Genomic DNA, 27,489 nt, shown 5'->3' on the forward strand with positions numbered 1-27,489 from the left:
TTAGCACCGGTTGGACAAAATACTGACCTTCCCTGACAAGCAAAGAAAGGCCGAATTTTCCTTTGGAAAAATGATGTCCAACACTGTCCCTGCTCCTTTTCTCTCACATTTCTTTATCTCAGGGGACTCGAGTTGCAAAGATAAAAATAAGATAGTGTGTGTGTGAAGCATCTTCTATAGTGGCTTCTAGATACGCTCTCAGGAAAAGGTACCCGTTGCTGTTCATGTTGCTTTTAATATTAACTGTTTTCATCATGTTGCTCAGGTACTTTAGGAGTAATGAGACTGGGTTAAAAAGAAATGTGAGTAAAGACTTTTGTTTTTTACAACTCTCTACTGAGTTTTTCATTATTTAAACCTTCTTAAATAAATAAATTTTACCTAAATATTATTAAAGAAAATTGCTGCTTTTTTTTTTTTTAAGATTTTATTTATTTGAGAGAAAGAGAGAGAGAAAAGATGAGGGGGGGAGGGGCAGAGTAAGGAAAGGGACAAGCAGACTCCCCACTGAGCACGGAGCCCAATGCAGCCAATCCCAGGACCCTGAGATCATGACCTGAGCCAAGTCAGATGCTTAACCAACTGAGCCACCCAGGCACCCCAAGAAATTGCTTTGGTTTTTTTTTTTTAAGATTTTATTTATTTATTTGTCAGAGAGAGAGAGAGTACAAGCAGGGGGAGCAGCAGGTTCTCTGCTGAACAGGGAGCCAGTTGTGGGACTCGATCCCAACTGACTGAGCCACCCAGGTATCCCGGAATTGCTGCTTTCAGAAATCGTATCGGCTAAATTTAGCAGGTGACCATGTGGTTCTTAAATCCATATTTCAAATTTGATTTTAATGAATTATAAAAGTTGAGGCGACTTTAAAAAAATATTTTGGGGCGCCTGGGTGGCTCATTCGTTAAGCGTCTGCCTTCGGCTCAGGTCATGGTCCCAGGGTCCTGGGATCGAGCCCCGCATAGGGCTCCCTGCTCCACGGGAAGCCTGCTTCTCCCTCTCCCACTCCCCCTGCTTGTATTCCCTCTCTCGCTGCATCTCTCTCTGTCAAATAAATAAATAAAATCTTTAAAAAAATAAAAAAAATAAAAAATAATTATAAAAAAAAAATATTTTGTCAGTGTCATGATTTTGGTAGGGGAAAGCTGGTGAATGAATTTGAATGTGCTGAACATTGGAATCTACTTGAAGCCAGTTCGTTGTAAGAACTGGGTAATTAATTCATACCCATACTCAGGTATCCACCCATACCACATCTGTTTGGTCATAGAGCATTTCTCACTCAAGCTGCAAAATCCCACACACACTTGCCCACAGCCCGGTCAATGTTCTATATCCTTGTTCTTACTGAAAATTGAAAGAAAAAATATATTAAAGCTATTGTAGAAATCTGTATTATCATCACATACTCCCTTTGCTTTTTTTCCTGCTAATATATTTAAGATAGGAAAAATCAGATGCTTTCTCTCAAAGTAAGAATATTGACTCTTTTAACACTATCAAGTTAGAGGACAGGACAGGGATGCATACCTTTGCCTTCTGAATAAATTTTAAAAGAAAGGAGAAAGAGACAGAATTCTCATTTCATCCTGCCTTTGTTGCTCTTGTAATTTCCATGGCTGGAGTATCTTTTCTTCTCAACCTAGAAAACCCAAATTCATCACTCAAGGTCCAGCTTATTGTTACTCATGGTGGGAAGCCTTCCCCCAAGCCCAGTAGGTGAGATTAATTGCTCTTTCTTCTGCTTTACCCTTGTGGTTTCTTTATCCAATTGTGTCATCTAACACAGTGTATTATAACTATTTGTGCAGAAGGCCTCCTTACCTGGGTTCTCAAAGAGCCTTTTGCTTATCTTTCCTGGTAGCGTCAGACTCTGCTCCATACATGTTTGCTCATTTCAACATTCATTTAGTCCTCAAATATTTATTTAACATCTACTGTTCCCATTAACTATTGCTGCATAACAAATCACCCTGAAAGTGTGATTTGGTGTAAAAACAGTCACTTTATTAGATTTCACTGTTTTGTGGGTCAGAAATTGGGGAAAGGCTCGGCCAAGCTTGACTAGGTATTAGCTCGGTTTGTCTCCCATGACTTAGGTAGTAGCTAGAGCCAGAACAGCCCGGGGCTGGATATGCCCTGCATTCTCTTTGGCAGCCCCAAGGCCTTTCCATTTGGTTTCTCCATGTGGGCTAGTTTGCGCTTCCTCACAGCACGGTGGCTCTAGGGAGTTGAAATGCTTACAAGGCAGCTGATGGGTTCACTAGTGAATATTCAGGGTAGCAAGATGAAGGTGAGTCAACACTCCACTTTTCTAGCATTGCACTGGTTATTAAGGAATCACTAAGCTAACCAGATTCACAGGGAGTGGAATTAGACTCTACCTCTTGATGAGATAGTAGCAGGATTCCAGGGGAGCAGGTGGGGTGGGAAATCTAACTTCCGCCACCTTTGGGAAGTGCAATCTGGCACACCTCCCACATGGCATGCATTACCCTGGGCTCTGAGGAAACCACACAAACAAGGCATTGGTCCCTTCCTCGTGGGACTTGCAGAAGGGAAATGCAGAATGCAGATAAGTTGAAAAGACCTCATAGAAATTGGAAAAGGGAGAGGCAGAGTACATATAAATTAAAAAGATAATTTCTTTAGCCATAAAGAAAAATATATATAATTATATAGAGTTTTATTTTTTTAAAAAAAGGCCTCATTAAGGAAGTAACTTTGGGGCAGAAAACTAAATGGTAAGAAGCAATGGATCATGCCAAGAATTGGGAGAAGTGCCTTCCAGGAAGACACCCCAATAAGAACAAAGGCCCAGAGATGGGAATGAGATTGACTGATTTGAGAATCAGGAGGAAACCAGTGTTACTAAAGTATCATGTATGGATCAGGAGAGGAACAAAATATAAAGCCTCAGGAAAAAAAAATAAACAAATAAATGAAATACGAAGTCTCAGAGATGGGATTCTTAAAGACCATGATAGAAATGTTGGATTTTATTTTAAATAGAATAAGAATCATTGGAGGTCTTAAGGCAGGGATGTGACATGATCTGGTTAAAAGAGAACTCCGGCTGAAGGATGGAGAGTGGGTCGGAGAGAGAAAGGAAGGGAGCACAAGTCTGGTTAGGGAGCAGTTTGTAGTTGGCAGGACAAGAGTGACTGGAGGCTTGATTTAGGGTAACAGTGGATGAAATGGAGAAAAAAAAGATACCATGTATTTTGAAGGTAGAGTTGGATAAATTTGTGCCTTATAGTTTTAAAAAATTTCCTACCAAATGATCACATTTATTGGTTAGTTTTGCATGACCTGTAGGTATGTCCCTCAGCCGTTAGATTGTAAGTCTTCAAAGGGTAGGGGCTAGCCCTTATCTTATTTTCCAAAACACTTAGTGCAATTTAAGTCCTCAAAAAATACTTGTTGAAGTGAATTTCATTCTTTTTTGAGTGGTTTCCATTTCTTAAAAATACCTATAATCACTTTTTCTTTGCTTTGCTTTTTTTTTTAAGTCGACACCACACCCAGCATGGAGCCCGATGTGGGGCTTGAACTCACAACCCTGAGATCAAGACCTAAGCTGAGATCAGCAGTCAGGTGCTTAACTGACTGAGCCATCCAGGCACCTATAATTTTCTTATTTAATTTACAACAACAATTTCTTTAAAATACAAGAATTGGCTTTCTAAATAAATTTCTACTTGAAGCTTCCTATTGAAAATAAAAAATTCCTTATTTTAATTCTTCCCCTCCCTGAACCTTTAACGGAAATAGGGGTAGATAGATGGGTGGATGGATGGATGGTTGGATGGATGATTAGGTGAGGTGCCATTGCACTTTCATAAAAAAAGGAATAAACATGTGTTTCAGTAGTGATGGTTGCTGCCTCCCACATTCTGATGCTGGAAGGTGTTATTCATAATTTATGATCTGTTATGTAAGTTCTAATGAGTTGGTACACTGAGTTATATTTCTTACTGCCTAACAAACTTAAAAACAATTGATTTTGCACTTTGACGTGTTTTCCACTTCCTGATTTTATTTGTGGTATTTTAAAATTCTGTCTTTTTTATTTTATTTTATTATGTTATGTTAATCACCATACATTACATCATTAGTTTTTGATGTAGTGTTCCATGATTCATTGTTTGTGCATAACACCCAGTGCTCCATGCAGAACGTGCCCTCTTTAATACCCATCACCGGACTAATCCATCCCCCACTCCCCTCCCCTCTAGAACCCTCAGTTTGTTTCTCAGAGTCCATAGTCTCTCATGGTTCGTCTCCCCCTCCGATTTCTCCCCCTTCATTTTTCCCTTCCTACTATCTTCTTTTTTTAACATATAATGTATTATTTGTTTCAGAGGTACAGGTCTGTGATTCAACAGTCTTGCACAATTCACAGCGCTCACCATAGCACATACCCTCCCCAGTGTCTATCACCCACCCACCCCATCCCTCCCACACACCACCACTCCAGCAACCCTCAGTTTGTTTCCTGAGATTAAGAATTCCTCATATCAGTGAGATCATATGATACATGTCTTAATGAAGATTTCATTGCTAGAGCAGTTTCTATAAGAAGATGAGAGTATTTGACCCTTTGTGAGTATGTAGTCCTGAAAAAAAATCTATAATTGAGGTTGAATATATAAAAATCTATCTTGTTTGGGAAAAAATTATTTCCTAACCTTTTACATTCAAATGCTGTAGAAAGAGGTGTGTTTAACTTTACCTTTAAGATCTTATTAGGCTCTTTATTTTCCACAGTCTTTATTAATTTAATTTACTTAACTGAGAAAATGGTAGTATTTTAAAACTTGATACAAATTATATGTTTTCCTAGGTACTTAAAAATATTGATATCCCCACTGTATTTATTTATTATTTCTTTATTACTCTAGCCTCATTTGAATAACTTAATGTCTCCTAGTTTATTTCATTTATTTGTGTCATGTCTCATTCCTAAAAGAACTTGAGACAATTTATCAAAATACAAAGTACACGCTGGGGAGAAAAAATTGTGGAGGAAAAAAAGATGCCAGCATTCCACTTGCCTAGAATGTAAATTATATAAATTAGGACAGCCTAAATTCTTACCAGGGAATCCTTACTGCCTTTTAGAGCATGATCCATAGTACATGTTCGATAAATTGTTGTTGGATGAGTATCTGAGGGAAGTTTACAAAACATAACCCAATGGATCCATTCATGTATTTGAGATGCACAATTTTGGCTCAGAGCTTTCTGCTAAAAATAAGCAGACAAAAATACTTCCAATTACACAATCCTTGATGTCCATAAGGTGAAATGAAAACATTTGATAAGGAGATACGCAGCTCTCCCTAGGAATAAAAATGTGAATGTGTATATCCAAATACAATGGATTTTCATGAAGAAAACATTGAGTGATGCAGTACTAACAGTCCACGTTCTTACAATAAAATACAATGACTTCTTGGGGCACCTGGGTGGCTCAGTCGGTTAAGTGTCTGCCTTTGGCTCAGGTCATGATCCCAGGGTCCTGGAATGGAGCCCTGAGTCAGGCACCTTGCTCAGCAGGCAGTCTGCTTTTCCCTCTCCCTGTGACCCCCCCCCCCCACTCATTCTCTCTCTGTCTCAGATGATTAGATTAAAAAATCTTTAAAAAAAAACCAATGACTTCTCAATGAGTATTAAAGATTTTTTTTTCTTATTCTTTGCAATCCAAGCATAACTTTGAGTATTAAAATTTAAGGCTCTTGAGAAAAGGGTAGACCACATTCTTCTAGCTAATTTTCCATGTGTATTATTTCTCACATGTATGATTTAGTGAGCTTGAAATAGAAATTATTTCAGGGTTATGTTTGCTGTCAAGAATGTAGGGTACTCAAGGAGGGGCTACTGTGAAAATGAAGAGTCAGTGCTTATAAAGAGTCAATTGAACTAATATTAAGGTTTATATCATCTGATTAAAGGTGTGGTGGCTCCAGAACCTGTGTGAATAGACAATGATCACACCTCTGCCTGGAGGAAGGACAAGAAAGTGCAGATTATTAGGACTGAGATTTTTTCTCAGAAAACAGTTTGGAACCCACCCCAGATTATGAATGAATGTGTGGCCTAAGACTCTACATTCTTGAGGGGTGCAACATTAACTACTCTTTCTTTTTTAAGTGAGGTGATAGTTGACACACAATGTTACATTAGTTTCAGGTGTGCAACATAGTGATTCCACAAGTCTTTATGTTACCCTAAGCTCATCACAAGTGTAGCTACCATCTGTCACCACACAATGCTATAACAATATCACTTACTATACGCCCTATGCCGTGCCTTTCACCCCTGTGACTTACACCTTCCATAATTGGAAACCTGTACCTCCCACTCGCCTTCACCCATTTTGCCCTTCCTTCCATACCCCTCCCCTCTGGCAACCACCGGTTTGTTCTCAGTATTTACATTACCACCCTAGTTTTGTACAAGATAATTTTTAAAGAGCTAGTCACCAATGTACACAGTCATCATGAAGGAAAATCTTAATAAGGTGCATCTAAAAAGGCTAGCACTGAAGCATTCAAGACAAAAAGTTTTCGAGCACAGTCTTATTATCATTGGGTGAGTAGGATTGCTAGCAAGAGTTGCCAATCTGATGTCCACAGAACCTTAGATAATTCAACTTGAATTGTATCACATTTGTTGTCATTGTGTTGTATGTCTATGTATTTCTTCTGCATAGAGTTCTCACACTTTTCAAATATTCAAAGAACTCTGTATCCCAGCAAGTTTAGTTACACTGCAGAAGTAAATAGCCACTCATACACTGATGAATATCTAAAATAGAAGATGATGTTGGAATTGGGATAATGGGACCAGAACCATCCTTTCGTGCAAGAACACAATATCAAGGCAGATGTTTTTGGGCCATTCTTGATTTGTAATAAAACCTTGTCCTCCCTGTATGGAAGATTGCTTCTGAACCCTTCATATTGGTTAAGATAACAATATATATTGAAAAAATACTACGTACATGGCACCAATTTGTGGTTGCTCATATCCTTTAGGGATTTGGGAACTGTAGCTAAGGACTAATTCAAGGACATTACCCAGAATTATTAGGTAAGTTGCAGAAACTGACTCAGGGATGGACAGAAAACTGGGTGGCTCCAGAAATCCTAGCAGAAGCGATTGCACCATCTTCTCACAGAAAGTGCTGGAATGAATGAACTAAGCATCATTTTTGTCTTTATTTCCCAAATTAAAGTTGAAGGAGGGAGAATCCAGTAGGCATAGTTTAGAATACTGTTACTCAAAGTGTGGTTCCCAGGGGTTCCCCGGGTGGCTCAGTTGATTAAGCATCCAGCTCTTGATTTTGGCTTTGGCTCAGGTCATGATCTGAGTCCTGAGATGGAGCCCCGCATCGAGGTCCCCTCCTTTCTCTTTGGTATCTGCCTTCCTATAGAGAATGAATGTATTTTGATGTTCTCTTTACCATGCCCTACCTTACAGGAAGGGCCTGGGGTTGTACACTTGAGCCAGGGTGCTTAGGTCTGTCTAATTCAGGGATGAAATATCAGAAAACCATGCTGCTCACTTAAGCAGTTTTGAATCAGCTTTCTGTATAATGTAAGTAATAGAACTGACGTTTTGATTTTCATTGATTTCACTTATGAGTCTATCTCTCAACCAGGAAAGAATAGTGTCAAATACGGCACCGCTTTGAACCTTAAGAAGTATTCCCTTTGAGGTTTTCTTTTAAATACGTGAGCCATTAGAGAGTTGTTTAATTGTCTTGTTTGGTTTACTCCCTCATACATAGGAATATTTATCATTTTTGCAGATACTTCATTATATAAGGATTTAAATGTTTCAAATGGATTACCTCAGCTTCATGAATTACTTAGATGAGTAGTTTGATATAATAATTCAAATTGGAAATCCCCCTTTAAGGGCCTTTTGTCCTTTTGGCTTGAGTCCATTTTAGAAGAAACACTATTACATCACTATTGTCACAAAAATTGAGCTCCAGATTTATTTGTCATGATAGACATGCTTTTGGAAAGGTTTTATAAAAGTAATGATTATGTTCCTTTACCATTGATTCTCTTCTTATGAATATGAAGAAATGTTAATTGATGTGGAAAAAGTACATCTCTCTAGGACCTCAGATGCCTTTTCCATGTAATCTGTGTGTACGACAAAATAACAACGCTGCATATTATTAGCCTAGTGCTTACTCAAAAATAGGATAATTAACTGCTGAATCTTCTCTGCTCTGCCTCTCTTTTCCTTGGAGATTTTCCAACCAATAAATCACTAACCTAACACCGCTGAATTTATAAGACGAAAGCCCAAAATGGTATAGTTAAAAGAATGAAAATTCTAATATAATTTTCCTAAATAGTGTGTGTACGTTATCTTTGAACTCAAGGGGCAGGAGTTCTTTTGCCAAGCGTTTGGGGCTGAGAGGGAGCTGCAAACAAGAACATACACTTTGTGCTCTTTTTCACTGACACTTATTTTTCTCATGCATTTTCCTCAGTTTATATTTGCTTTTCTTAACTGTCATTATTTATCTTGTAATATATGCATTGTGAGTACTTTTCTCTTATGGCTAATTGTAAGCATCCATCTCTTCGAATATGTACTCAGAAAGTGAAGTCCAAAATAGCCTTGTTATTTTCTATACAGCAGTTTAATCATTACGATCTCATGTGATTTCATCTCCACTGAGATGTGCTTCCTGAGAAAATGTAGAGTTGCGGCACGTTTGTTAAAATTCAAGTTGAATAAATTACCGTAATATTCAGAACATAGGCAAGGGTAAAACAATATATTCAGAAATCCTGCCTCGCATGCATAATATGCCACACTGTTCCCATTCTAAAACATAATGTGTTATTATGATGGTTATATGTCATCATAAAGTACAGGTCAGTCTTGCCTAGATAACAGTCAACTTTCTGAACACACAGCTTTTCTTAACAGTCATAAATTCAATGCTGTCACTGAATTACAGAATGGACCATTCGAGCAGCTTGGAGCAGTTAAGTTTACTTATCCCAAACTAACCATAGATGGCACAGAGTTAAGTAAAATAATTAACCTCTTTTACTATGAAAGGAAAGCCTGATAAAAGAAGATATATAAAGGTATATTGTAAAACCAATCAAGGAGTCAAAAATGCCACAGTGATTTAAATTCTGCATTTTTCAAAGGAAACTGGAGTCCCACATTTCTGAATGTTAATCTCATAAATCTTTAACTTTTTGTGCCAAGACTTGGAGACACTCATTGTTATCTACATTTTCAGCTCTCTCCATTTGCAGCAAAACGTGTTCCCAGAAAGCTTAGAAAGCAATTTCATTTATACTGAAGTAGTATAAAATTTTCACTTTGGATCTCTGTAGGGAAGCATGGGTTATTGAAGGTTTTCTTTTGAGAAACAATTACTCCATCCATTTACTGAATATTGTTTATTTTTATGTTGTGTGAAATGCCCTGTGGGCTTTTTAGATCTTACTGGAAGAACCAATTTAGGAAGAAAATATCCAATTAGCTCAAAATTTTACAATGTACAGAGTTTGCATTCTTTGAGAGTCAATATGTTTGTTTTGGGGTCTGTGTGATTCCTAAGTTGTTAGCCATGCTTTTGAAATTATGCCTCATCTTGGCTTAGTCATGAAGATAGTTTTGCTCATTTACAGCTATTAAACCTCACGCACTAAAGGTTTTGTAGTTCTTCCAATATCCCTAATAGTTCTATATTTGTAGTGGACGGTTCACTGTTACACTAATTCATAGCATGTAAAGATATCTGAAATTGCCTATCTCTGTTCTGTGATACCCAAATCAGAAGGTCTGAGCTTCGAGTGAATATTTGTTCGGTCAACCAGAGACATTTTTACTTTGGTTTCATGCTTGCTTATCTTGGAAGTGGTCAGTTGCTCAGCTTCCTGGAGCTTCTAATTCTGCCTCCAGCCTCTATCTCAAAGCAGATGAGGTTACCTCACTTTAAATATGTTTAAGACCTTCTGATAACCATCTTCTACCTTGCTTTCTTTACATATTAAGATCTCCAGCAAAGTTGCTTTTTTTTTTTTTTTTGACTAGTAAAGATAGGTAAAATTTATTGAGCGATGCTATGGGTCAAATCCTATCCTCTTTGAGGGTCATGGCCCAAAATTTTTACAGATAGGATTAGCAAGCAAAATGGGTCAGGAACATCGCCCTTCTTTGTACTCATTCAGAGATTTTCTCTCTCTCTCTCTCCCTCCCTCTCTTTTTAAATTTAATTTTATTTATTTATTTGAGTGAGAGAGAGAGCAGAGGCAGAGGGAAAGGGAGAAGCAGACTCCCCTGTTGAGCAGGAGCCCTATGCAGGGCTCAATCCCAGGGCCTTGGGATCATGACCTGAGCCGAACGCAAAGCTTAACGAATGAGCCACCCAGGCGCCCCAGAGACCTTTCTCAATAACTTTTCTCTCACTCTCTTTCTCTCCCTTCCTCCTTCCCTTTCTCCCCATCTTTATCTTCAGTCTCTCCGTCTTTCTTAGCTCCTTTCTTCATAGTAAAAGTACATTTGTAGTCCTCTTATCCTAGGAATTTCTAAATTCTCTTCATCCTGCCTTCTATTGTCTCAGCTTTCTTTTTTTCACATACATATTTACACAGTTGACCCTTGAACAACATGGGGGTTAAGGGTGCCAACCCCATGCAAAGTGGAAAATTCAATGTAACTTTTGATTCCCCAAAAACTTAACTAAGAGCCTACTATTGATTGGAAGCCTTACCAATAGCTTAATCAATTAACGCATGTTTTGTATGTGATATGTATTATATACTATATTATTATAATAAAGTAAGCTAGAGAAAAGAAAGTATTATTAAAAAAATCATAAGAAAGAGAAAATATATTTACAATACTGTATTAGAAAAATCTGTGAATAAGTGGACCCATGCAGTTCAAACCCGTGTTTCACAGGTCAACCATACACATACACATGTGCATATGTATGGATATATTTATATATGGCACATATAAATACACATATATATGTGTATATGTATATACATGTGTATGTGTATAATAGCACACTTTCTGAATTTATTTTCTTATAATTTCTAAAATCCTCAATGCCTTGCAACCTGCCTTCACTAATCCCAGTTCTTCTGTAGTGACTCTCTAGGGGCATACAATCATTTGTTCATTCAACAAGTATCAATTTTGAACATTTACTCTATGTCAGGAATGGTTCAAGGTTCTAGGAATTTAGTGGTGAGTAAATCAGACACTATCTAGACACTCTCCCTACTTCCAGAGAGCTTACAGTCTCTGAGCTTACTAGAGGAGAAAATTAGTCAAATGCTATAAAGCAGGCACAGAGGATGTATCATCGCTTACAGGAACACCTCATCTGACCCATAGTTCAGGGAAGTGGCCAGAATCTGAAGCTTCAGTACACATTAACCAGACATAGGGGACAGTGTTCACAAAGGCGCCAAGACAAGAAGAAGCATAAAAGCATTTAAAAGAAAGTATGTGTGACTGGGAAAAAGCAAACAAGGGGTAGAATTCATTGGGTTTCACGGAATTAGAGAGAGGTAGGGTCCCGATGAGAAAATACGGCTCAGGCTTAGGATATAATCATTTTTCTCCTGTAGGCAGTGTGACGCCAGAGAAGCGGCCTAAGCCAGGATTGGGGGTTATAGCGGAATTACATGATCAGACTTATATTTCTTTCAGGTTACTCCTCATGTTTCTCAAACCAGTCTCCATATGCGAAGTGGTTGGTTTGCTTATGTCCCTCTGCTGGGTCTCCTTTCCATTATCATCACACACTATTTAAGAAAACCTTTGTTTTCTGAGAAGCTAAGGTATAGAGATTTTCTTCAGTGATCTCTTTGAGAAAAGTGATCAGCGGACATTTCATACCCATCAAAGTGGTCAGGGTTCCATGAGGGAAATCAGATATAACACCTTTTTCACAGCTACCTAGGAAAGTCTTAGCATTTGTAACCCTTGTACTTTGCTCCTCAAATTAAAATACAATGTTCTGTGTTCCCTGATTAGCTTTCTAGGCCATTGTTCTCAAACCCTTTTGTTTCAAACATACCTTGACATATTAAAAAAAAATCACATGAGCAACAAATATTCATGGATACTCTACCCAGGATGATGAGCAGGTCTCTGTGTGCTGACTCTAATTCCACCACTTTCTCACTCAAGAAAATGAAAGTAGGATTTGAGTGAAAGCTAATTACAGGTCATCAAAGGAATACATATATATATGTACATATATATATGTAATTTTACATTAAAAATTAACAAGTCAGGAAACAACAAATGTCAGCAAAGATGAGGAGAAAGGGGTACCCTCTTACACCTGTTGGTAGGAATGCAAGCTGGTACAGCCACTCTGGAAAACAGTATGGAGGATCCTCAAGACGTTAAAAATAGAGCTACCCTGTGACCCAGCAATTGCACTACTAGGTATTTACCCTAAAGATATAAATGTAGTGATCCAAAAGAGCACCTGCACCCCAATGTTTATAGCAGTAATGTCCACAATAACCAAACTGTGGAAGGAGCCAAGATGCCCTTCAACAGATGAATGGATAAAGAAGATGAAGTACATATACACAACGGAATATTTTTCAGCCATCAGAAAGGATGAATACCCACCATTTCCATTGACATGGATGGAACTGGAGGGGATTATGTTAAGTGAAGTAAGTCAAACAGAGGAAGACAATTATCATATGGTTTCACTCATATGTGGAACATAAGCAATAGCACGGAGGACCATAGGGGAAGGAGAGAAATCCAAAGGGGGAGAAATCAGAGAGAGAGATGAACCATGAAAGACTATGGACCCCGAGATACAATCTGGGAGTTTCAGAGGGGAGGAGGATCGGGGGAGGGGGTAACAGGGTGATGGGTATTGAGGAGGGTACATGCTGTGATGAGCACTGGGTATTATACTTAACTAATGAATCATTGAGCACTACATCAAAAACTAATGATGTACTATACAGTGGCTAACTGAACATAATAAAAATACATTAAAAATACATATGTGTAATATAAAATATGTATCTTATATATTTTTGATACATAAACTCAGACTAATCACACTTTGACACTCACCTCCAAATCTTGCATTAAGCAGGATAATACTTATAAACTGAGTTGAGATTGTCCACTATAGTCTGATGCCCTTACCATCTTTCCTGTCTACTGTAGAGCCTAAAAGTTAGAAACACTTACTGATCATGGTTTACATATATCATGTCATGCTGACACTGGGGTTGGAAATCGTTTTAAAGAAGTTGACCTTGTCTTTAGATAGATACGACATTCACATACCAAAGATATGAATCATACAAGATAAAAGGCATCCTAGGTGTTAAATGTATGGTATGAGTAGTAAAGTTTTTAGGAATTCAAGGAAAGGGGAAATAATTATGGGTAGACAAGATAGGCAATTAAGATTCATGGATCTGACTAATGACAGGTAAACCCTTTCTCATTCTTCTTTCTCATTTCAAATGATACCTCCTCTAAGAGGCATTTCTGAGGCACCCTATCATGGAAACACTCCTTATAGCTATTACTCTTTATTGTATCACCCTGTTTGTCTCCTTCAGAGTACTTCTCCAATATCTGAGCATGGTTATTTATTGTCTATGTTGCTCAGTAGACTGTTACTTCTGTGAAGGTGGAGACTTTCTGTCTCGTTCACACTATAATCCCAGAGAGTCTCATAATGCCTAGCACATGTAAGACACTCATTTGTATTTCCTTAATTAATTAGTTAGGTACAAAAGCTTTAAGTACTTTAAGCATATCCTCAGAAACTCTAATGTAAGGTTCATTTGTATTGCCCAGATTCCTTGCAATAGCTCACAGGTGACCATGAACGTGTTATTTTGCAAAATTTGAATTTATATTGGGTCAAATGTGACTCTCCCAAATTCATTTTGAAAGGAGAGAGTGTCTCAATTCTCATATGCTGTTTCAAAGTTAAGGGAATTCATGTCATGTCTATTTTCCATTTTCTCCAAACTGATAAGGCTAGCCCATCATGAACAGTCTACCTCACCATATATTTTTAGAAGACATTTCACACTTATTTGATAAAGGCATCCCTGAAAGTAGGTATAATGTTAAATAATGCTGTTAAGTAATGTTGCATAAAAATGTCAAGAAAAGTTCAAATTGGTAGAGCATCTTTTCTTACTCAGCTATGTGTGTGTGTGTGTGTGTGTGTAAGTTTTCTTTTAGTGTTCTTTATTCCCAAAAAGCTAAGGACTGGTTTATCTAGCCATAGAAATCCTAGCTCAAGGCAATACTTCTATTTAAAAATTGCTATTTACTTGGGGAAAATGACTATTATACACTTATTGTCTAATTTGTATTTTTCTTTAGAATTTCTTTTTTAAAAGATGGAGGACTTAAAATAGCCAACGTGACTAAAGCTGATGTTGGAACTTACACCTGCATAGCAGAAAACCAGTTTGGAAAAGCAAATGGCACAACGCACTTGGTTGTTACAGGTAGGTATATATAAAGATTGCCTTATGTAGAGATGAACTGTATAGTATGTTATTAAGTTCAAAGAAAAAAACAGATTTTTTACAATATGCAGTGCACTGTGAAGGTAGAACCTGTTTGCACTGTTATTTTTAACAGGTGGAAGTCAAGAGAACAATTGTTAATCTTTCTTCACACACCACAGTGTGCACCAGAGAACACATTGGTATAATGGGCAGAAGAATTACAAATAGCATATGCTGATGATCAACTTTTATGCTATTCCGTTTTGTCAGATCTTTTGAATGCACTCTTTCACAATATCATTGATATTTTCTGGAGATGTTTAAGCCCATGGAATAATCTTTGCCATCAATGAGAGTCACTTAGAGTTGTGGATATATGTTGTTTATTCATTCAAGAAAAAAAATGAATACTATGTGTCAGGTGCTTGGCCTGTGTTGGCAAACAAAGTGACAAAGATGCTGCCCTCATGAATCTTACCTTCTACCAGAGGTAGAAAGAAAACATGCAGTAGGAATAAAAGATAGGAAATTATTAGAAGGAAAAAATTGCAAACAATTGAGAAAATACGGAGTAGTGTATGGTAGAGGTAGGTTGGAGCAGAAGCACTGTGAATGGAGTAGGCCTGGTGAGAAAGGGAGGTTTAAACAAAGATTTCATGGAGAGGGTGGAGTTAACTAATAGATTCCTTGGGGACAATCATGGAGGAGCCTTGTAGACCTCGTTTGGATTAGCTTTTAGTTGGAGTGAGAAGTGGAGGCTGGTGCAAATCAATAGAGGAGTGGCATGATGTGAAATGCGTTTTTAAAGGTTTAGTCTAGCTGCTCTGATGACAACAAACTGTGGGGAATCAAGAGTAGAAGTGGGAGAGATCTCAGAAGACCACGGCTGCAAACCTGGCTGGAGATGATAATACCCAAGTGAATTGATGGGAAAGGATCAGATTCTGTAAATACTCTGCTTGTAGAGTCAACAGGAGTTGCTGATGAGTTGGATGTGAGGCCCAAGAGAAAGGAGACAAGGATAGTTGCAGGGCATTTGGCAAATAATAGAAAGAATGACAGTCAAAACAACTGAGATGGGAAGGTTGCACAAGTTTGGGAAAAGGTAGACCAGGAGTTCAGTTTAGATGTGTTAAGTATGAAATGTTCATTAGGCTCTATTTGTATAAAGTAGACCACAGTATTCTGGCATTAGCAACAAACCCAACCTTTCAGTGGGTTAAAATAACAAATACTTAGTTTTTGCTTATACAGCAAGTCCATGGTAGGTCAGCCATACTGTCTTCGTTCAGGAATAAAGGGTCCCAGTGTCTCCATCTGGCATATTGTCTGTCACAGTGGAAGAGGAAAGACTACACACCAGTTAGTCTCTTAGTTCTTCCAGGCTTCTGCCTGTCTGTGCCACCCATTACTCCATCTTACATTTCTTTGGCCAAGCATTAGCTTTTGGTTATGCCTGAATTCAAAGGTGTTGATAATTTAATCCTACTGTATGTGTTTAAGGAAATTATGATGAACAATAATGTCTATCATAACACCCAAGTAGGTGTCCCGGAGAGGTAGTTGGATATATGAACCTGGGTTTGGGGAGAGAGATGAAGGATAGAGATACACATTTGGGAGTTGTTAGCATATAGATATATACTTGAAAAGAAAAGACTAGCTAAATTCACCAAGAGAGTGAGTGAAGACAGAGGATAAGAAAAACCAAGGACTGAGCTTGAGGCAGTCTAACATTATGAGATTTAGGAAGAGACAAGGGAACAGATAAGGAGTAACCAGCAAGGATGGTTCCAGAAAACAAAGAGAATTTGGTGTCCCAGAAACCAAGCAAAGAAAGTGAACTGACAGGAAGACAATGATCAAGGGTAGCAAATGCTGCTGAGAAGTCAATTAAGTAAGATGAGATTGGAAAATGTGCCATTTGTTTGCAGCAGGGTGATTACTGGGAACCTTGACAAAAGTAAATGGGTTGCAGGGAGCCAGAGGCTAACTGGAGTGGATTAAAGAGGGAATTTACTAGAGGAATTGTAGACAACATACATAAATGATTCTTTCAAAAACTTTTGCTGCAACATGGAGGCAACAAATGAGGAGCAACAGTGGAAAAGTGGGGTCATAAGAAGTTAAATTCACGGGAGGACTGCTATGATGATAGGGAGAAGGAAGTGTACATGGGGACATTGGGGGTAAAACACATTAATTAACATTTTAACTTAGCATCCGTCTTATAGTACCTGTTCTAAATGTCTTTTGTGTGGTCTTTCAAGTGTTTGGGTCTATTTAAATTTTGGTAGCAATGCATTTTGGAGTCATTCAAAGTCAGTGAGAATCCAGTGGTTTCTATTTCTACCCCTGTATTTCACAAAGCAATAAAAATAAGTTCAAATTGATTTTGCAGTAGTATTATAACTCTTGTTTATAGGTGGATTTAATTTTTAACTGATAAATTCTATAAATTCAGATATCCCAATTCTTTTAACAAGAATTTGTGGATCCGATGAAATGTATTACAGATCTGCATAAAAATATATTAATCTTGAAGGCTTTTAATCATGTACCCTAAATGTTAGATTAACCATCAGCTTGTGAAAATGCTTTCATCAAAATAAAAATGCTAACATTTTACTTAAACCTTTCTTGTTTCCTTGATAGAACCAACGAGAATCACTTTGGCACCATCCAACATGGATGTCTCAGTTGGCGAAAGTGTCATTTTGCCCTGCCAAGTGCAGCATGACCCCCTATTAGACATCATGTTCACCTGGTATTTCAATGGGGCCCTCACCGATTTTAAGAAAGATGGATCTCACTTTGAGAAAGTCGGTGGGGTAAGTTGTGCCACTTTCCTCTTGCTGTTTATATCACCTGTGGCTCTGACACATTGTCCCTAAAAAAACATCTGGCCCATATATGATGCTCGAGAAATGTTTGTTCTTTGAGTAAATCTGCATTCCCAATTCTGTTGTGATCAAATTTTATTACTGCCATTACCACCACAAAGTGAGCACAGTTACTTCAACCTATAAATTATAATTTTAATTAAAATTGATATTTGTTTTATTTATATTAAATACATGATTATACATAAGACCATGATAATTTTGTCATTAGTACCCTATGGGAGGGAAGTTTTCTCATACAGGTGTCGGTTTTCAACATAACATATTTATTATGAAATTAAAACAAGTCATATTTGCTAAGTGCCTCCTTTATGTCAAGCCAAGAGCTTTATCTACATTAATCCTCAATGTCGCTCTGGGCATTAGCAGTGAGAATTTTCATTTTTCAAATACACAGACTAAGGATTTGAAAAATTTATTGACTTGCCCAGTCACTGAGCCAGTTAGTGTGGACCTAGATTCAAGCCTAAATCTTTATGTGCTCAAAACACAAATATTTTCTTATGTCCCATTCTGTCTCCTCATTTGTGCTGGTTCTATGTGAGGAAGAATTACAGATTTCAAGGAAGAACCAACACTTTGAGGAGAACCGTTATGAAGTGACTCAACGTTGATGAGCCACACAAACTAAGAGCAGACCCCACAGCTGGTCACATAACTGTGAATCCAGAATCACAAGGCCAGTTGCCCTTGGAGGCCTATTTGCATTGACTTAGGGATAGCTTCATTCTGTTTAGCTAAGATGTCAGTGGTAAATAGTAGAGTTCAAGGTTTTTCCTTTGGATGAAAAAAATAAAAACAAAAGATGGCCTGATAGACAACTCAGTTTTATTCATTTGACAAAGATTTCGTATTAAATGTAAGTACACATACACACAGGTATATTAACCTACTAGGATCACGTGCAACTTAAAAGGATAACATTATGATTTCAATTGTGTGCGCCCTCCCCACCCCCCGCCAAAAAAAGATTTGTTCAAGTCCTAAAGCCTAATTGTGAAATAATAGAATATGTTGATTTCTGCCCCTGGGTCCTGCCACAGAGCTCTGAAAACCCTTGGAATTTCCTGGGTGATAGTAATGCTTTTCTTCTAGTGAGGTGTCTCTCTGTGGGCTTCGGAATAGCTTGAGGATGAAGACTGGTCACCAGAAAAACCATGATTAGAAGCTTGGAAGTTTTAGCTCTATCACTCATCCTCTGAGAAGGGGAGAGGAGTTAGAGATTGAATTCATAATTGATCAAGCCTATGTGATAAAGCTTCCATAAAAATCCCAAAAGTATGGGGTTTTATAAGTTGGTGAACACAACTATATGTTGGGAGGGTGGCACACCTCATCCTATGTACCTCTTCATCTGGCCATTCATCTGCATCCTTTATTCTGGTGTATGTAAATAAATGTTTCCCTGAATTCTGTGAGCCGTACTAGCAAATGATTGAACCCAAGCAGAGGGTCATGGGAACCCCAGTTTACAGCCAGTCAGTCAAAGGTTCAGGTGACAGTCTGAGCCTTGTGATTGGTATCTACAGGGGGGCAGTCCTCTGGGACCAAGCTCTTAACTCATGGTATCTGATGCTGATTCCAGGCAGATAGTGTCGGTACTGAATTATAGGACATCGACATGTGTCAGAGGATCCTTGATGTGGAGAATGTACACACATCTGGTATCAGTAGTGTTGTGGTGTGTTCTGAGTGTAAGTGTGGTAGCTGGCAGTAAAGGAGATACAGAAATTTTCTTAGTTACACCAGTACCTCAGAGGGTGACCTTATTTGAAATTAGGGTTGTTGCAGATACACTTAGTTAAGTTACAGTGACATGATAATGGGGTAGAATGGGGCCTAATCCAATATGACTGATGTTCTTATAAGAAGGGAGAGATTTGATGAAGGGGATAAAGGAAAGTACATTGTCATTGCCATTTCTATTTTCTTTCGTCTGGCTTATCCATTTTAGAAGTTTTAGTTTCTCTAATTATTCTGACTGATTCGAGGCTTTCGAGAACTTCACCAATTGCTACAACCTATTAGCATTTCTTTCACTATTACTTTAAATGCCCTTTAAAAAAAAAAGTCACAGATTTCTATCACAATGGGAAAAGGCATACGCTAGTATTCTCAGCCAACTCTACTCCATACGTAGGGTTTGTCATTTGCCTTTCTTTGGAGGGAAGGCAAAAGAAAAGAGAAAAAACTAGAATGTTCCTTTCATAAGGTCCTCTTATCCAGTCTGGAAAAGGCTTCTCCTCTACCTCAGCTCTTGTCATAACCTTAATTCTTAGATAAAGAATCTTATGTGAAACATTAGTTACCTTTGCTGTCTAATGTAGATAATTGTGTTTGTGATTTATCTGCTGGATGTAAATTATTGATGGTGTTTTATCCAATACAGTGTCCTCCATCTTAACCTAATGCTAAAGAAATACATAATGAGAGACTAGAAACCCAAAGTAGTTTGATTTTAATATTCATCAAGCATTCTTTTTATTTAAAGTTTATTTATTTATTTATGCCATCTCTACGTAGCCCCAACATGGGGCTCAAACTCACAACCCCAAGGTGAAGAGTTGCATGCTCTTCCGACTCAGCCAACCAGGCGCCGCTCATTAAACATTCTTAAAAGAAATGTTCACTTTAGACTGAGCTAGATTACTGCTTTCTGTAAGAGGAGCTTGGAGTTAGGAATGTTTGAGGTTTTAATATAATTTATCTGCTCCTGCCTTACCTATAGGTCCTATATAAAGTCATCTTTTCACCAGAGTCAGGTATCTGAAACATGACATTTCATAAATTAATTGTATCACTTGCCAATTCTGTTCTTTTTCTAGCACACTAGTTCATGGCCTCTGAATTTTTTTTACTGACTTGTGCCATTAGTAACTTAATATTCTCTCATCAGTATAAAACAGGAAGCCATACATGATGACATTAACCTTAAACATGGGCAATTAAGTAAATTGGTTTTCCATTACATGAGGAGGGAATCACACAAGTCTTGTCCTCTGATTGTATATTCATTGCAGCATTCACATTAATACCTAAAAAAGTCTGCTTCTCTTTTATCCAGTATGTTCCTAGATATATCCCCTAGTTTCAAAAGCAGCAAAATGTGACTTGGAGAGTTGCCAAGAAAGGCAGATAGTGAGAACCCTGCTTTTAAGAGGGGAGGGGTAATTTGTAATTGGGAAATCTAGCCCAGAGATTTTAACTGATTCAACCAGTTGTCATTGGGACTATACAAGAGGGTATATTGGACCATACACTGAATATTCAATACTTATTCATTTATTGTAAAACAAACAAACAAACAAAAAAACAACCTTTTGGGAAAAATCCACAAGCTCAAAAAGCTCTTATAGTTTAGATCAGATCTATTGTGTATCTTTGAACATCATGCCAGTCACAGGTTTCTGCATGATTATACATTCAGAAAAGCTTGTTAAACCAAGTGACTAAAGCAAATTGGCATATCACAGGGGAGAGGTATGGGTCCAGAGACAAGCTTCAGCCTGTACCCATGGGACGAATCGAAGTTGTATAAATAAACCAGCAGTGAAAGAATTCAGTTAAGCCCAGTGTTTGCCACACAAATCTCAGTTGCAGGCATGTTGTGGGATAACTGGAAAAACAGAGATTTGTGTTCAGATACATATGAGCTCTAGGTTCTGTTGCTACTGGACGATGCCATGGATGAGTCACTTAACTTTTCTTCCCTCATTTTCTGGTCTCTTTTCACACCAGTTTTTAGTATTTGCCGTGTTCCCTCCCACCATGGGAGTTTGCACGCATTGGTCTCTTCTGGAACACTTTTATCTCTCCATTTCACTATGTCTGCATATCTTTATATATATATATATATATATATATATACACATATATGTGTATGTATGTATGTATGTATACATGTATATATATAGTAATGTGTGTAAGTAAGAATGTATATATTCATATGCATACACTTTTATTTCATATAAATGCAGTTGTAAGAAGAAACATAGGCTTGGGGTGCCTGAGTGGCTCAGTCAGTTAAGCATCGACTCTTGATTTCAGCTCAGGTCGTGATCTCAGGATTGTAAGATTGAGCTCCATGTCAGTCTCTGTGCTGGGCGTGGAGCCTGCTTAAGATTCTCCCTCTCCTGATCCCTCTGCCTCTCTGTCCGACTCAAAAAAAAAAAAAGAAGAAGAAGAAGAAGAGACATAGTCTCAGCAATATGTATACAGTAGCATTCTCTTATACTCATATTTAACCAACAGAATTCCACTCCATGTACCCAGTCAAAATATAAAAAAATAAAATAATAGAGAGAGAGAAAGGAGAGAGATTCCATCATTCACCCCGGTAAAACATCTTTCTCTACTTTTAAATAAACCTTAGCTTCCACTAACAGGATGAAAGAGATAATAATAGCCCACAGTTCAAGAGAAAACAGAAGAACATCACGAGCTAGGACCTAAGTATCAGGGGCCTAGCAATTTAAATATAATTTTTAGAACATTCAAGGACAATTTTGACTTGCCTAATAAGCTACCTTTGGGACTGAGATATATGGTGGGGGATCACTATAAATAGAAACCTTCAAACCAAAACATACCAAGAGTTCAGTGTATATTGTAATGGATGTTTAAATGGATATGCTTTGATAAACTTGATGGGGTGCAGGTGCTTTAGAAATGAAGAATGTAGAAAGCCAAGCTGTATAGCTTTACAAACATTTTGTGGAATTGCATCTATGATGAATTAGAATGTGTGTGGATAAAAGTCACTGGAAGCAGTAAGAGTTTTAGCGGTGACTGGTTTAGCAGTGATTGCCATTCATTTGAGTGGCTGACTTCAGGATGATTTATCTCCCACAGCCCAGGCTCACTCTTGTTATGGCAGCTCCTCGTGAGCCTCGTGATTTGATGCATGTCCCAGCTCTTGGGGGTAGAAAAGAGTATCTTTAAAAGTAATCCTTTGTGTGTAATAACACAATTGTGGTCACTTTAACTTGATTTGTTTCATAGAATTATCAGGGTCTGAGGACTAAAAGTTTGAAAATAACAGTTTTTTTATAATACAACACTATGTTTAAAAAAAGGTTTTATGTGCATTTTATTGATTGATTGTGGCGGGGGTGGGGGGGTGGGGAAGGGGCAGAGAGATAGGGAGAGAGAGAATCTCAAGCAGGCTCCACACCCAGCATGGAGCCCAATGTGGGGCTGTATCCCACAACCCGGAGATCATGACCTGAGCCGAAATCAAGAGTCTGACACCCAAAATGAGTGAGCCACCCAGGTGCCCCTGTATGTGCATTTTAAATACAGAGGCAAAACACTCCTCCAAACACTAGTTGTGACGATACTCTGAGTTTTTAAGCATCTCCTACTTGGATGGTCTTATAAATTTTATATGTTGTCCAAATTCAAAGCATCACCTGACTTGGAATGATCATTAAGAGGATATACTCAGGAAAGAGTCTATAAAAGTGGTGATTAAACCAGAGAAATTACTATTCTTTATCTTGAACACTTCCCTGAAGTCCAGCTCTTCCCAAAAAGCTGCTTAGGGATGAAAAAACAAGGGTTCTGCAATGCTTATGGAAAAAGGGAAATGCACAAAACTGTTGAAGTTGAGTTTATTTCACTAACTCATCATTTGCTCAACCAGGCATATAGAGGCTCTGTTTCTACTTAAAGTGTGATTGGCACCCCAGGACTGTATTCGTCAAGTAAAATGTTAATTAAGATGAATGGTCCAAATCTACCCCTAGTGGAAACATGGTAAGATTTAAATTTATAAGAAGTCAAACCAAGTAACACGTAACTTGAACTGAAACCCATAAAAATATCAGTTACAACAAAAACCAAGGCTATAAATAAAAGGATGTAAGTGAAAAAATACGCAAATATTTGTACGCAAATGCAACAAAAAAGAGAGACTAACGTGTTATTTTGTAAAAAGATCATAATTCAAGGCAAATCTCGAGAGTAGAAAGGATAAATACATTTTGAAAAAAGTTTGCTCTGTCATGAAGGTATAATAATCATAAACTATAATACTGCAAATAACATACCATTAAAATACATCAAGTCAAAAGCAAAGAGAAAAATGAGAAACAAAATCGGTATATAGTCTCTGAGAGCTCTTTTTAAACTGCCAACAGATCATTTTGCCAAAATTAGTAAAAGACAGTTTTGATGCTCTATTATAATGGAAGAAACAGATACATATAAAAATTTTTCTACACAAATAGAAAATACGCATTCCTTTTCATACCCTAATAAAACTTAGAAAAGAAAAATAGCAAAACTATTATATACAAAGGAGATGGAAGAAAAAACCGGGTGGGTGAAATGTCAAAAAGTAATGTGATAATCTCTAGAATGTACCAGTGAAGAGTAAAGATAAAACTAAAATCAGAAATAAGAAAGAGAATATAATAGATAATAAAGAAATATTTAAAAACAGAGCATTCCATGTTGGACTCATATGTATTTAATGGAATCCAATTAAGTGGAACATTTCTGGTAAAATAGAAATAATCAAAATCAATAAGAATTAGAAAGCCTAAATAAATCCATTAAGTATGAAAACATGTAAATCAATAACCACCACACCTCCCCTCCCACAAAAAAAGGATTTTAGGGCCAGATAATTTAACTGTTTTTTTCAAGTTTTCAGGAACCAGATAAATATTTTGTTATATAAACTATTTGACAACATAAAAAGTTCAAAAATCTTTTCAATTTATTTTGTGAGGCTCACATACTCCTAAGAACAAAACCTAGCAAGATAGCAAATAATTAGTAGATAAATATTCATTTCATGAATATAGTATGAAAACCTAAATGACATTTTGTCAAACAAGACTGAACATTATATTAAAATAATGATAATGACCCTTTGTAAACTACGTGGGGATATTCTAGCCAATGTGCATGCATCGTATCAATAGATCTAATAAAATAGACCACAGTATTCTCAATGGGTATTTAAAAGACATCCAGGGCGCCTGGGTGGCTCAGTTGGTTAAGCGACTGCCTTCGGCTCAGGTCATGATCCTGGAGTCCCGGGATCGAGTCCCGCATCGGACTCTCTGCTTGGCAGGGAGTCTGCTTCTCCCTCTGACCCTCCTCCCTCTCATGCTCTGTCTCTCATTCTCTCTGTCTCAAATAAATAAATAAAATCTTTAAAGAATAAAAAATAAATAAATAAAAGACATCCAGTAAAATTAATAACCTATTATAGGAACAGAAAAATACTTCTTCCACATCCCAAAAATGTCTTTAAAAGGAGATACCAGGAATACTTTTATTTAAATCAGCAATAAGAAAGGAAACACACAAATACCATTACTTTAAAACCGTTTGGAAATGTTTGGACCGATACAATGAGGTATAAACAGGAATAAATGACTTAACTCTGAAAATAAGGAAACAGAGCATAATTTGAGGACAAAATGGTATTTGGACTACTCAAAATCCAGTAGTATCAACTCTGAATTTTTAAAAATTAATGAGCGTTCCGTCAACTGCTTAGATACAAGAAAAATTTATAAAAAATAATAGCTTTTTGATACATGTCTTTCTCTGACTTATTTCGCTCAGCATAATACCCTCCAGTTCCATCCACGTCGTTGCAAATGGCAAGATCTCATTCCTTTTGATGGCTGCATAATATTCCATTATATATATACCATATCTTCTTTATCCATTCATCTGTCGATGGACATCTTGGCTCTTTCCACAGTTTGGCTACTGTGGACATTGCTGCTATAACTGGAGGGTGTTAGGCTGAGCGAAATAAGTCAGTCAGAGAAAGATATGTATCATATGACCTCACTGATATGAGGAATTCTTGATCTCAGGAAACAAACTGAGGGTTGCTGGAGTGGGGGGTGTGGGGGGGAGGGATGGGGTGACTGGGTGATGGACACTGGGGAGGGTATGTGCTCTGGTAAGCGCTGTGAATTGTGCCAGACTTTTGAATCTCAGATCTGTACCTCTGAAACAAATAATGCAATATATGTTAAGAAAGAAAAAAAAAAAGAAGAAGAAGAATGTAGCAGGAGGGGAAGAATGAAGGGGGGGAATTGGAGGGGTAGACGAACCATGAGAGATGATGGACTCTGAAAAACAAACTGAGGGTTCTGGAGGGGAGGGGGGTGGGAGGATGGGTTAGCCTGGTGACGGGTATTGAGGGCACGTTCTGCATGGAGCGCTGGGTGTTATGCACAAACAATGAATCATGGAACACTACATCTAAAACTAATGATGGAATGTATGGGGATTAACATAACAATAAAAATAAATAAATAAACAAACAAACAAATAAATAAATAAATAAAATAAAATAAAATAAATAATAATAGCTTTTTAATGTAACAACAGTAACCAATAAGAAAGTATAATGGGACAAAAAACTCCTTGAAAAGATAAAATACATGTTAATAATTTGTATTTGTATGCAAGACCTAAAGAAAGAAAGCTATAATACTTTATTAATATGAATGAATAGGTGGATGGGTGGATGGAAGGAGGGAGGGAGTGAGGGAGGGACGGGTGGATAGAAAGACAGGGAAAGAATCATAAAATGTTGGTGCTCCTGGATGAAATAAAGCAGCTGTATATTATGAGGCTTTTCATTTTTCTTAGATTTTTCCATGGTTTTTAAATAACTAACAGTCTGATTCCAGTTTAAATAATTCTGATGGTGTTTAGAGTAAGAAATAGGTAAGAAAAAGCATAGGTAATACTATTTTGAAAGAATAGTGAAACCTTGTCAGTTATTTCCAGAGGGTTTTCTTTGGATATTTGCTCAGGCAAGGGATTGCTGAATCTGATTAGAATTATCTAGTTTCATCATTAAAAAATCTGAACTCAAAATTCCAACTCTTAAAACCTATTTCATTCTCTTATGAACTGTTGATCTTAATCTCTCTTTCCTCAGTTTTTCATTTGTAAAACTGAGGTGATAATAGTATCTTATTCAGTATATATATATATATATATATATATATATATATATATATATATATATATATATATATATATATAGCACTTAGAACAACACATGTTAGTTCTTGTTCTTGTTGTTATTACTATTACTACTACTAGCTGTAATGGTAGCTTTGTTTCTAAATTGTCCTTCAAGAAAGGTGCAGCCTACTGGGTATTTACCCCAAAGATACAAATGTAGGGACCCGAAGGGGGACATGCACCCCAATGTTTATAGCAGCAATGTCCACAATAGCCAAACTATGGAGAGAGCCAAGATGTCCATCGACAGATGAATGGATAAAGAAGATGTGGTGTATATATACAATGGAATATTATGCAGCCATCAAAAGGAATGAGATCTTGCCATTTGCAACGACTTGGATGGAACTGGAGTGTATTATGCTGAGTGAAATAAGTCAATCAGAAAAAGACATGTATCATATGACCTCACTGATATGAGGAATTCTTAATCTCAGGAAACAAACTGAGGATTGCTGGAGTGGTGGTGGGTGGGAGGGATGGGGTGGCTGGGTGATAGACATTGGGGAGGGTATGTGCTATGGTGAGCGCTGTGAATTGTGTAAGACTGTTGAATCACAGACCTGTACCTCTGAAACAAATAATACATTATGTGTTAAAAAAAAAAAAAAAAGAAGAAGAAGAAGATAGCAGGAAGGGGAAAATGAAGGGGGGGAAATCGGAGGGGGAGACGAACCATGAGAGACTAGGGACTCTGAGAAACAAACTGAGGGTCCTAGAGGAGACGGGGGTGGGGGAGATGGGTTAGCCTGGTGATGGGTATTAAAGAGGGCATGTACTGAATGGAGCACTGGGTGTTATATGCAAACAATGAATCATGGAACACTACATCAAAAACTAATGATGTAATGTATGTGATTAACATAACATAATAAAAAAAATAAAAAGCTTAAAAAAAAAAAGGAAGGTGCAGCAATTTATGTTCCTATCAGCAGAACATGAGGGTGCCTGTTACCCCAAATCTTTTCCCACACCTGTTTTTTTCTCTTCATTTTTATAAAACATTTTTGCCAAATGGTTGAAAAGTGATCTC

The 27,489-nt window shown here is 37.4% G+C and overlaps 1 protein-coding gene across 2 annotated transcripts in view; it reads left to right on the forward strand.

The window, feature by feature from the left end:
* CNTN3 (contactin 3) overlaps positions 1-27,489 on the forward strand; it is a 339,295-nt gene that overhangs the window by 258,337 nt on the left and 53,469 nt on the right. For both annotated transcript variants that reach the window (XM_045863787.2, XM_064593591.1), the window contains exons 12-13: positions 14,408-14,535; positions 17,194-17,369. In XM_045863787.2, coding sequence (XP_045719743.2) covers positions 14,408-14,535; positions 17,194-17,369 — 304 coding nt within the window. The remainder of the gene's footprint in view (positions 1-14,407; positions 14,536-17,193; positions 17,370-27,489) is intronic.

Source organism: Mirounga angustirostris, unplaced genomic scaffold, assembly GCF_029215605.1.
Source record: "Mirounga angustirostris isolate CCGP_5_RB_7025 unplaced genomic scaffold, mMirAng1.0.hap1 SCAF_1, whole genome shotgun sequence".
In the NCBI taxonomy this organism is placed as follows: Eukaryota; Metazoa; Chordata; class Mammalia; order Carnivora; family Phocidae; genus Mirounga; species Mirounga angustirostris.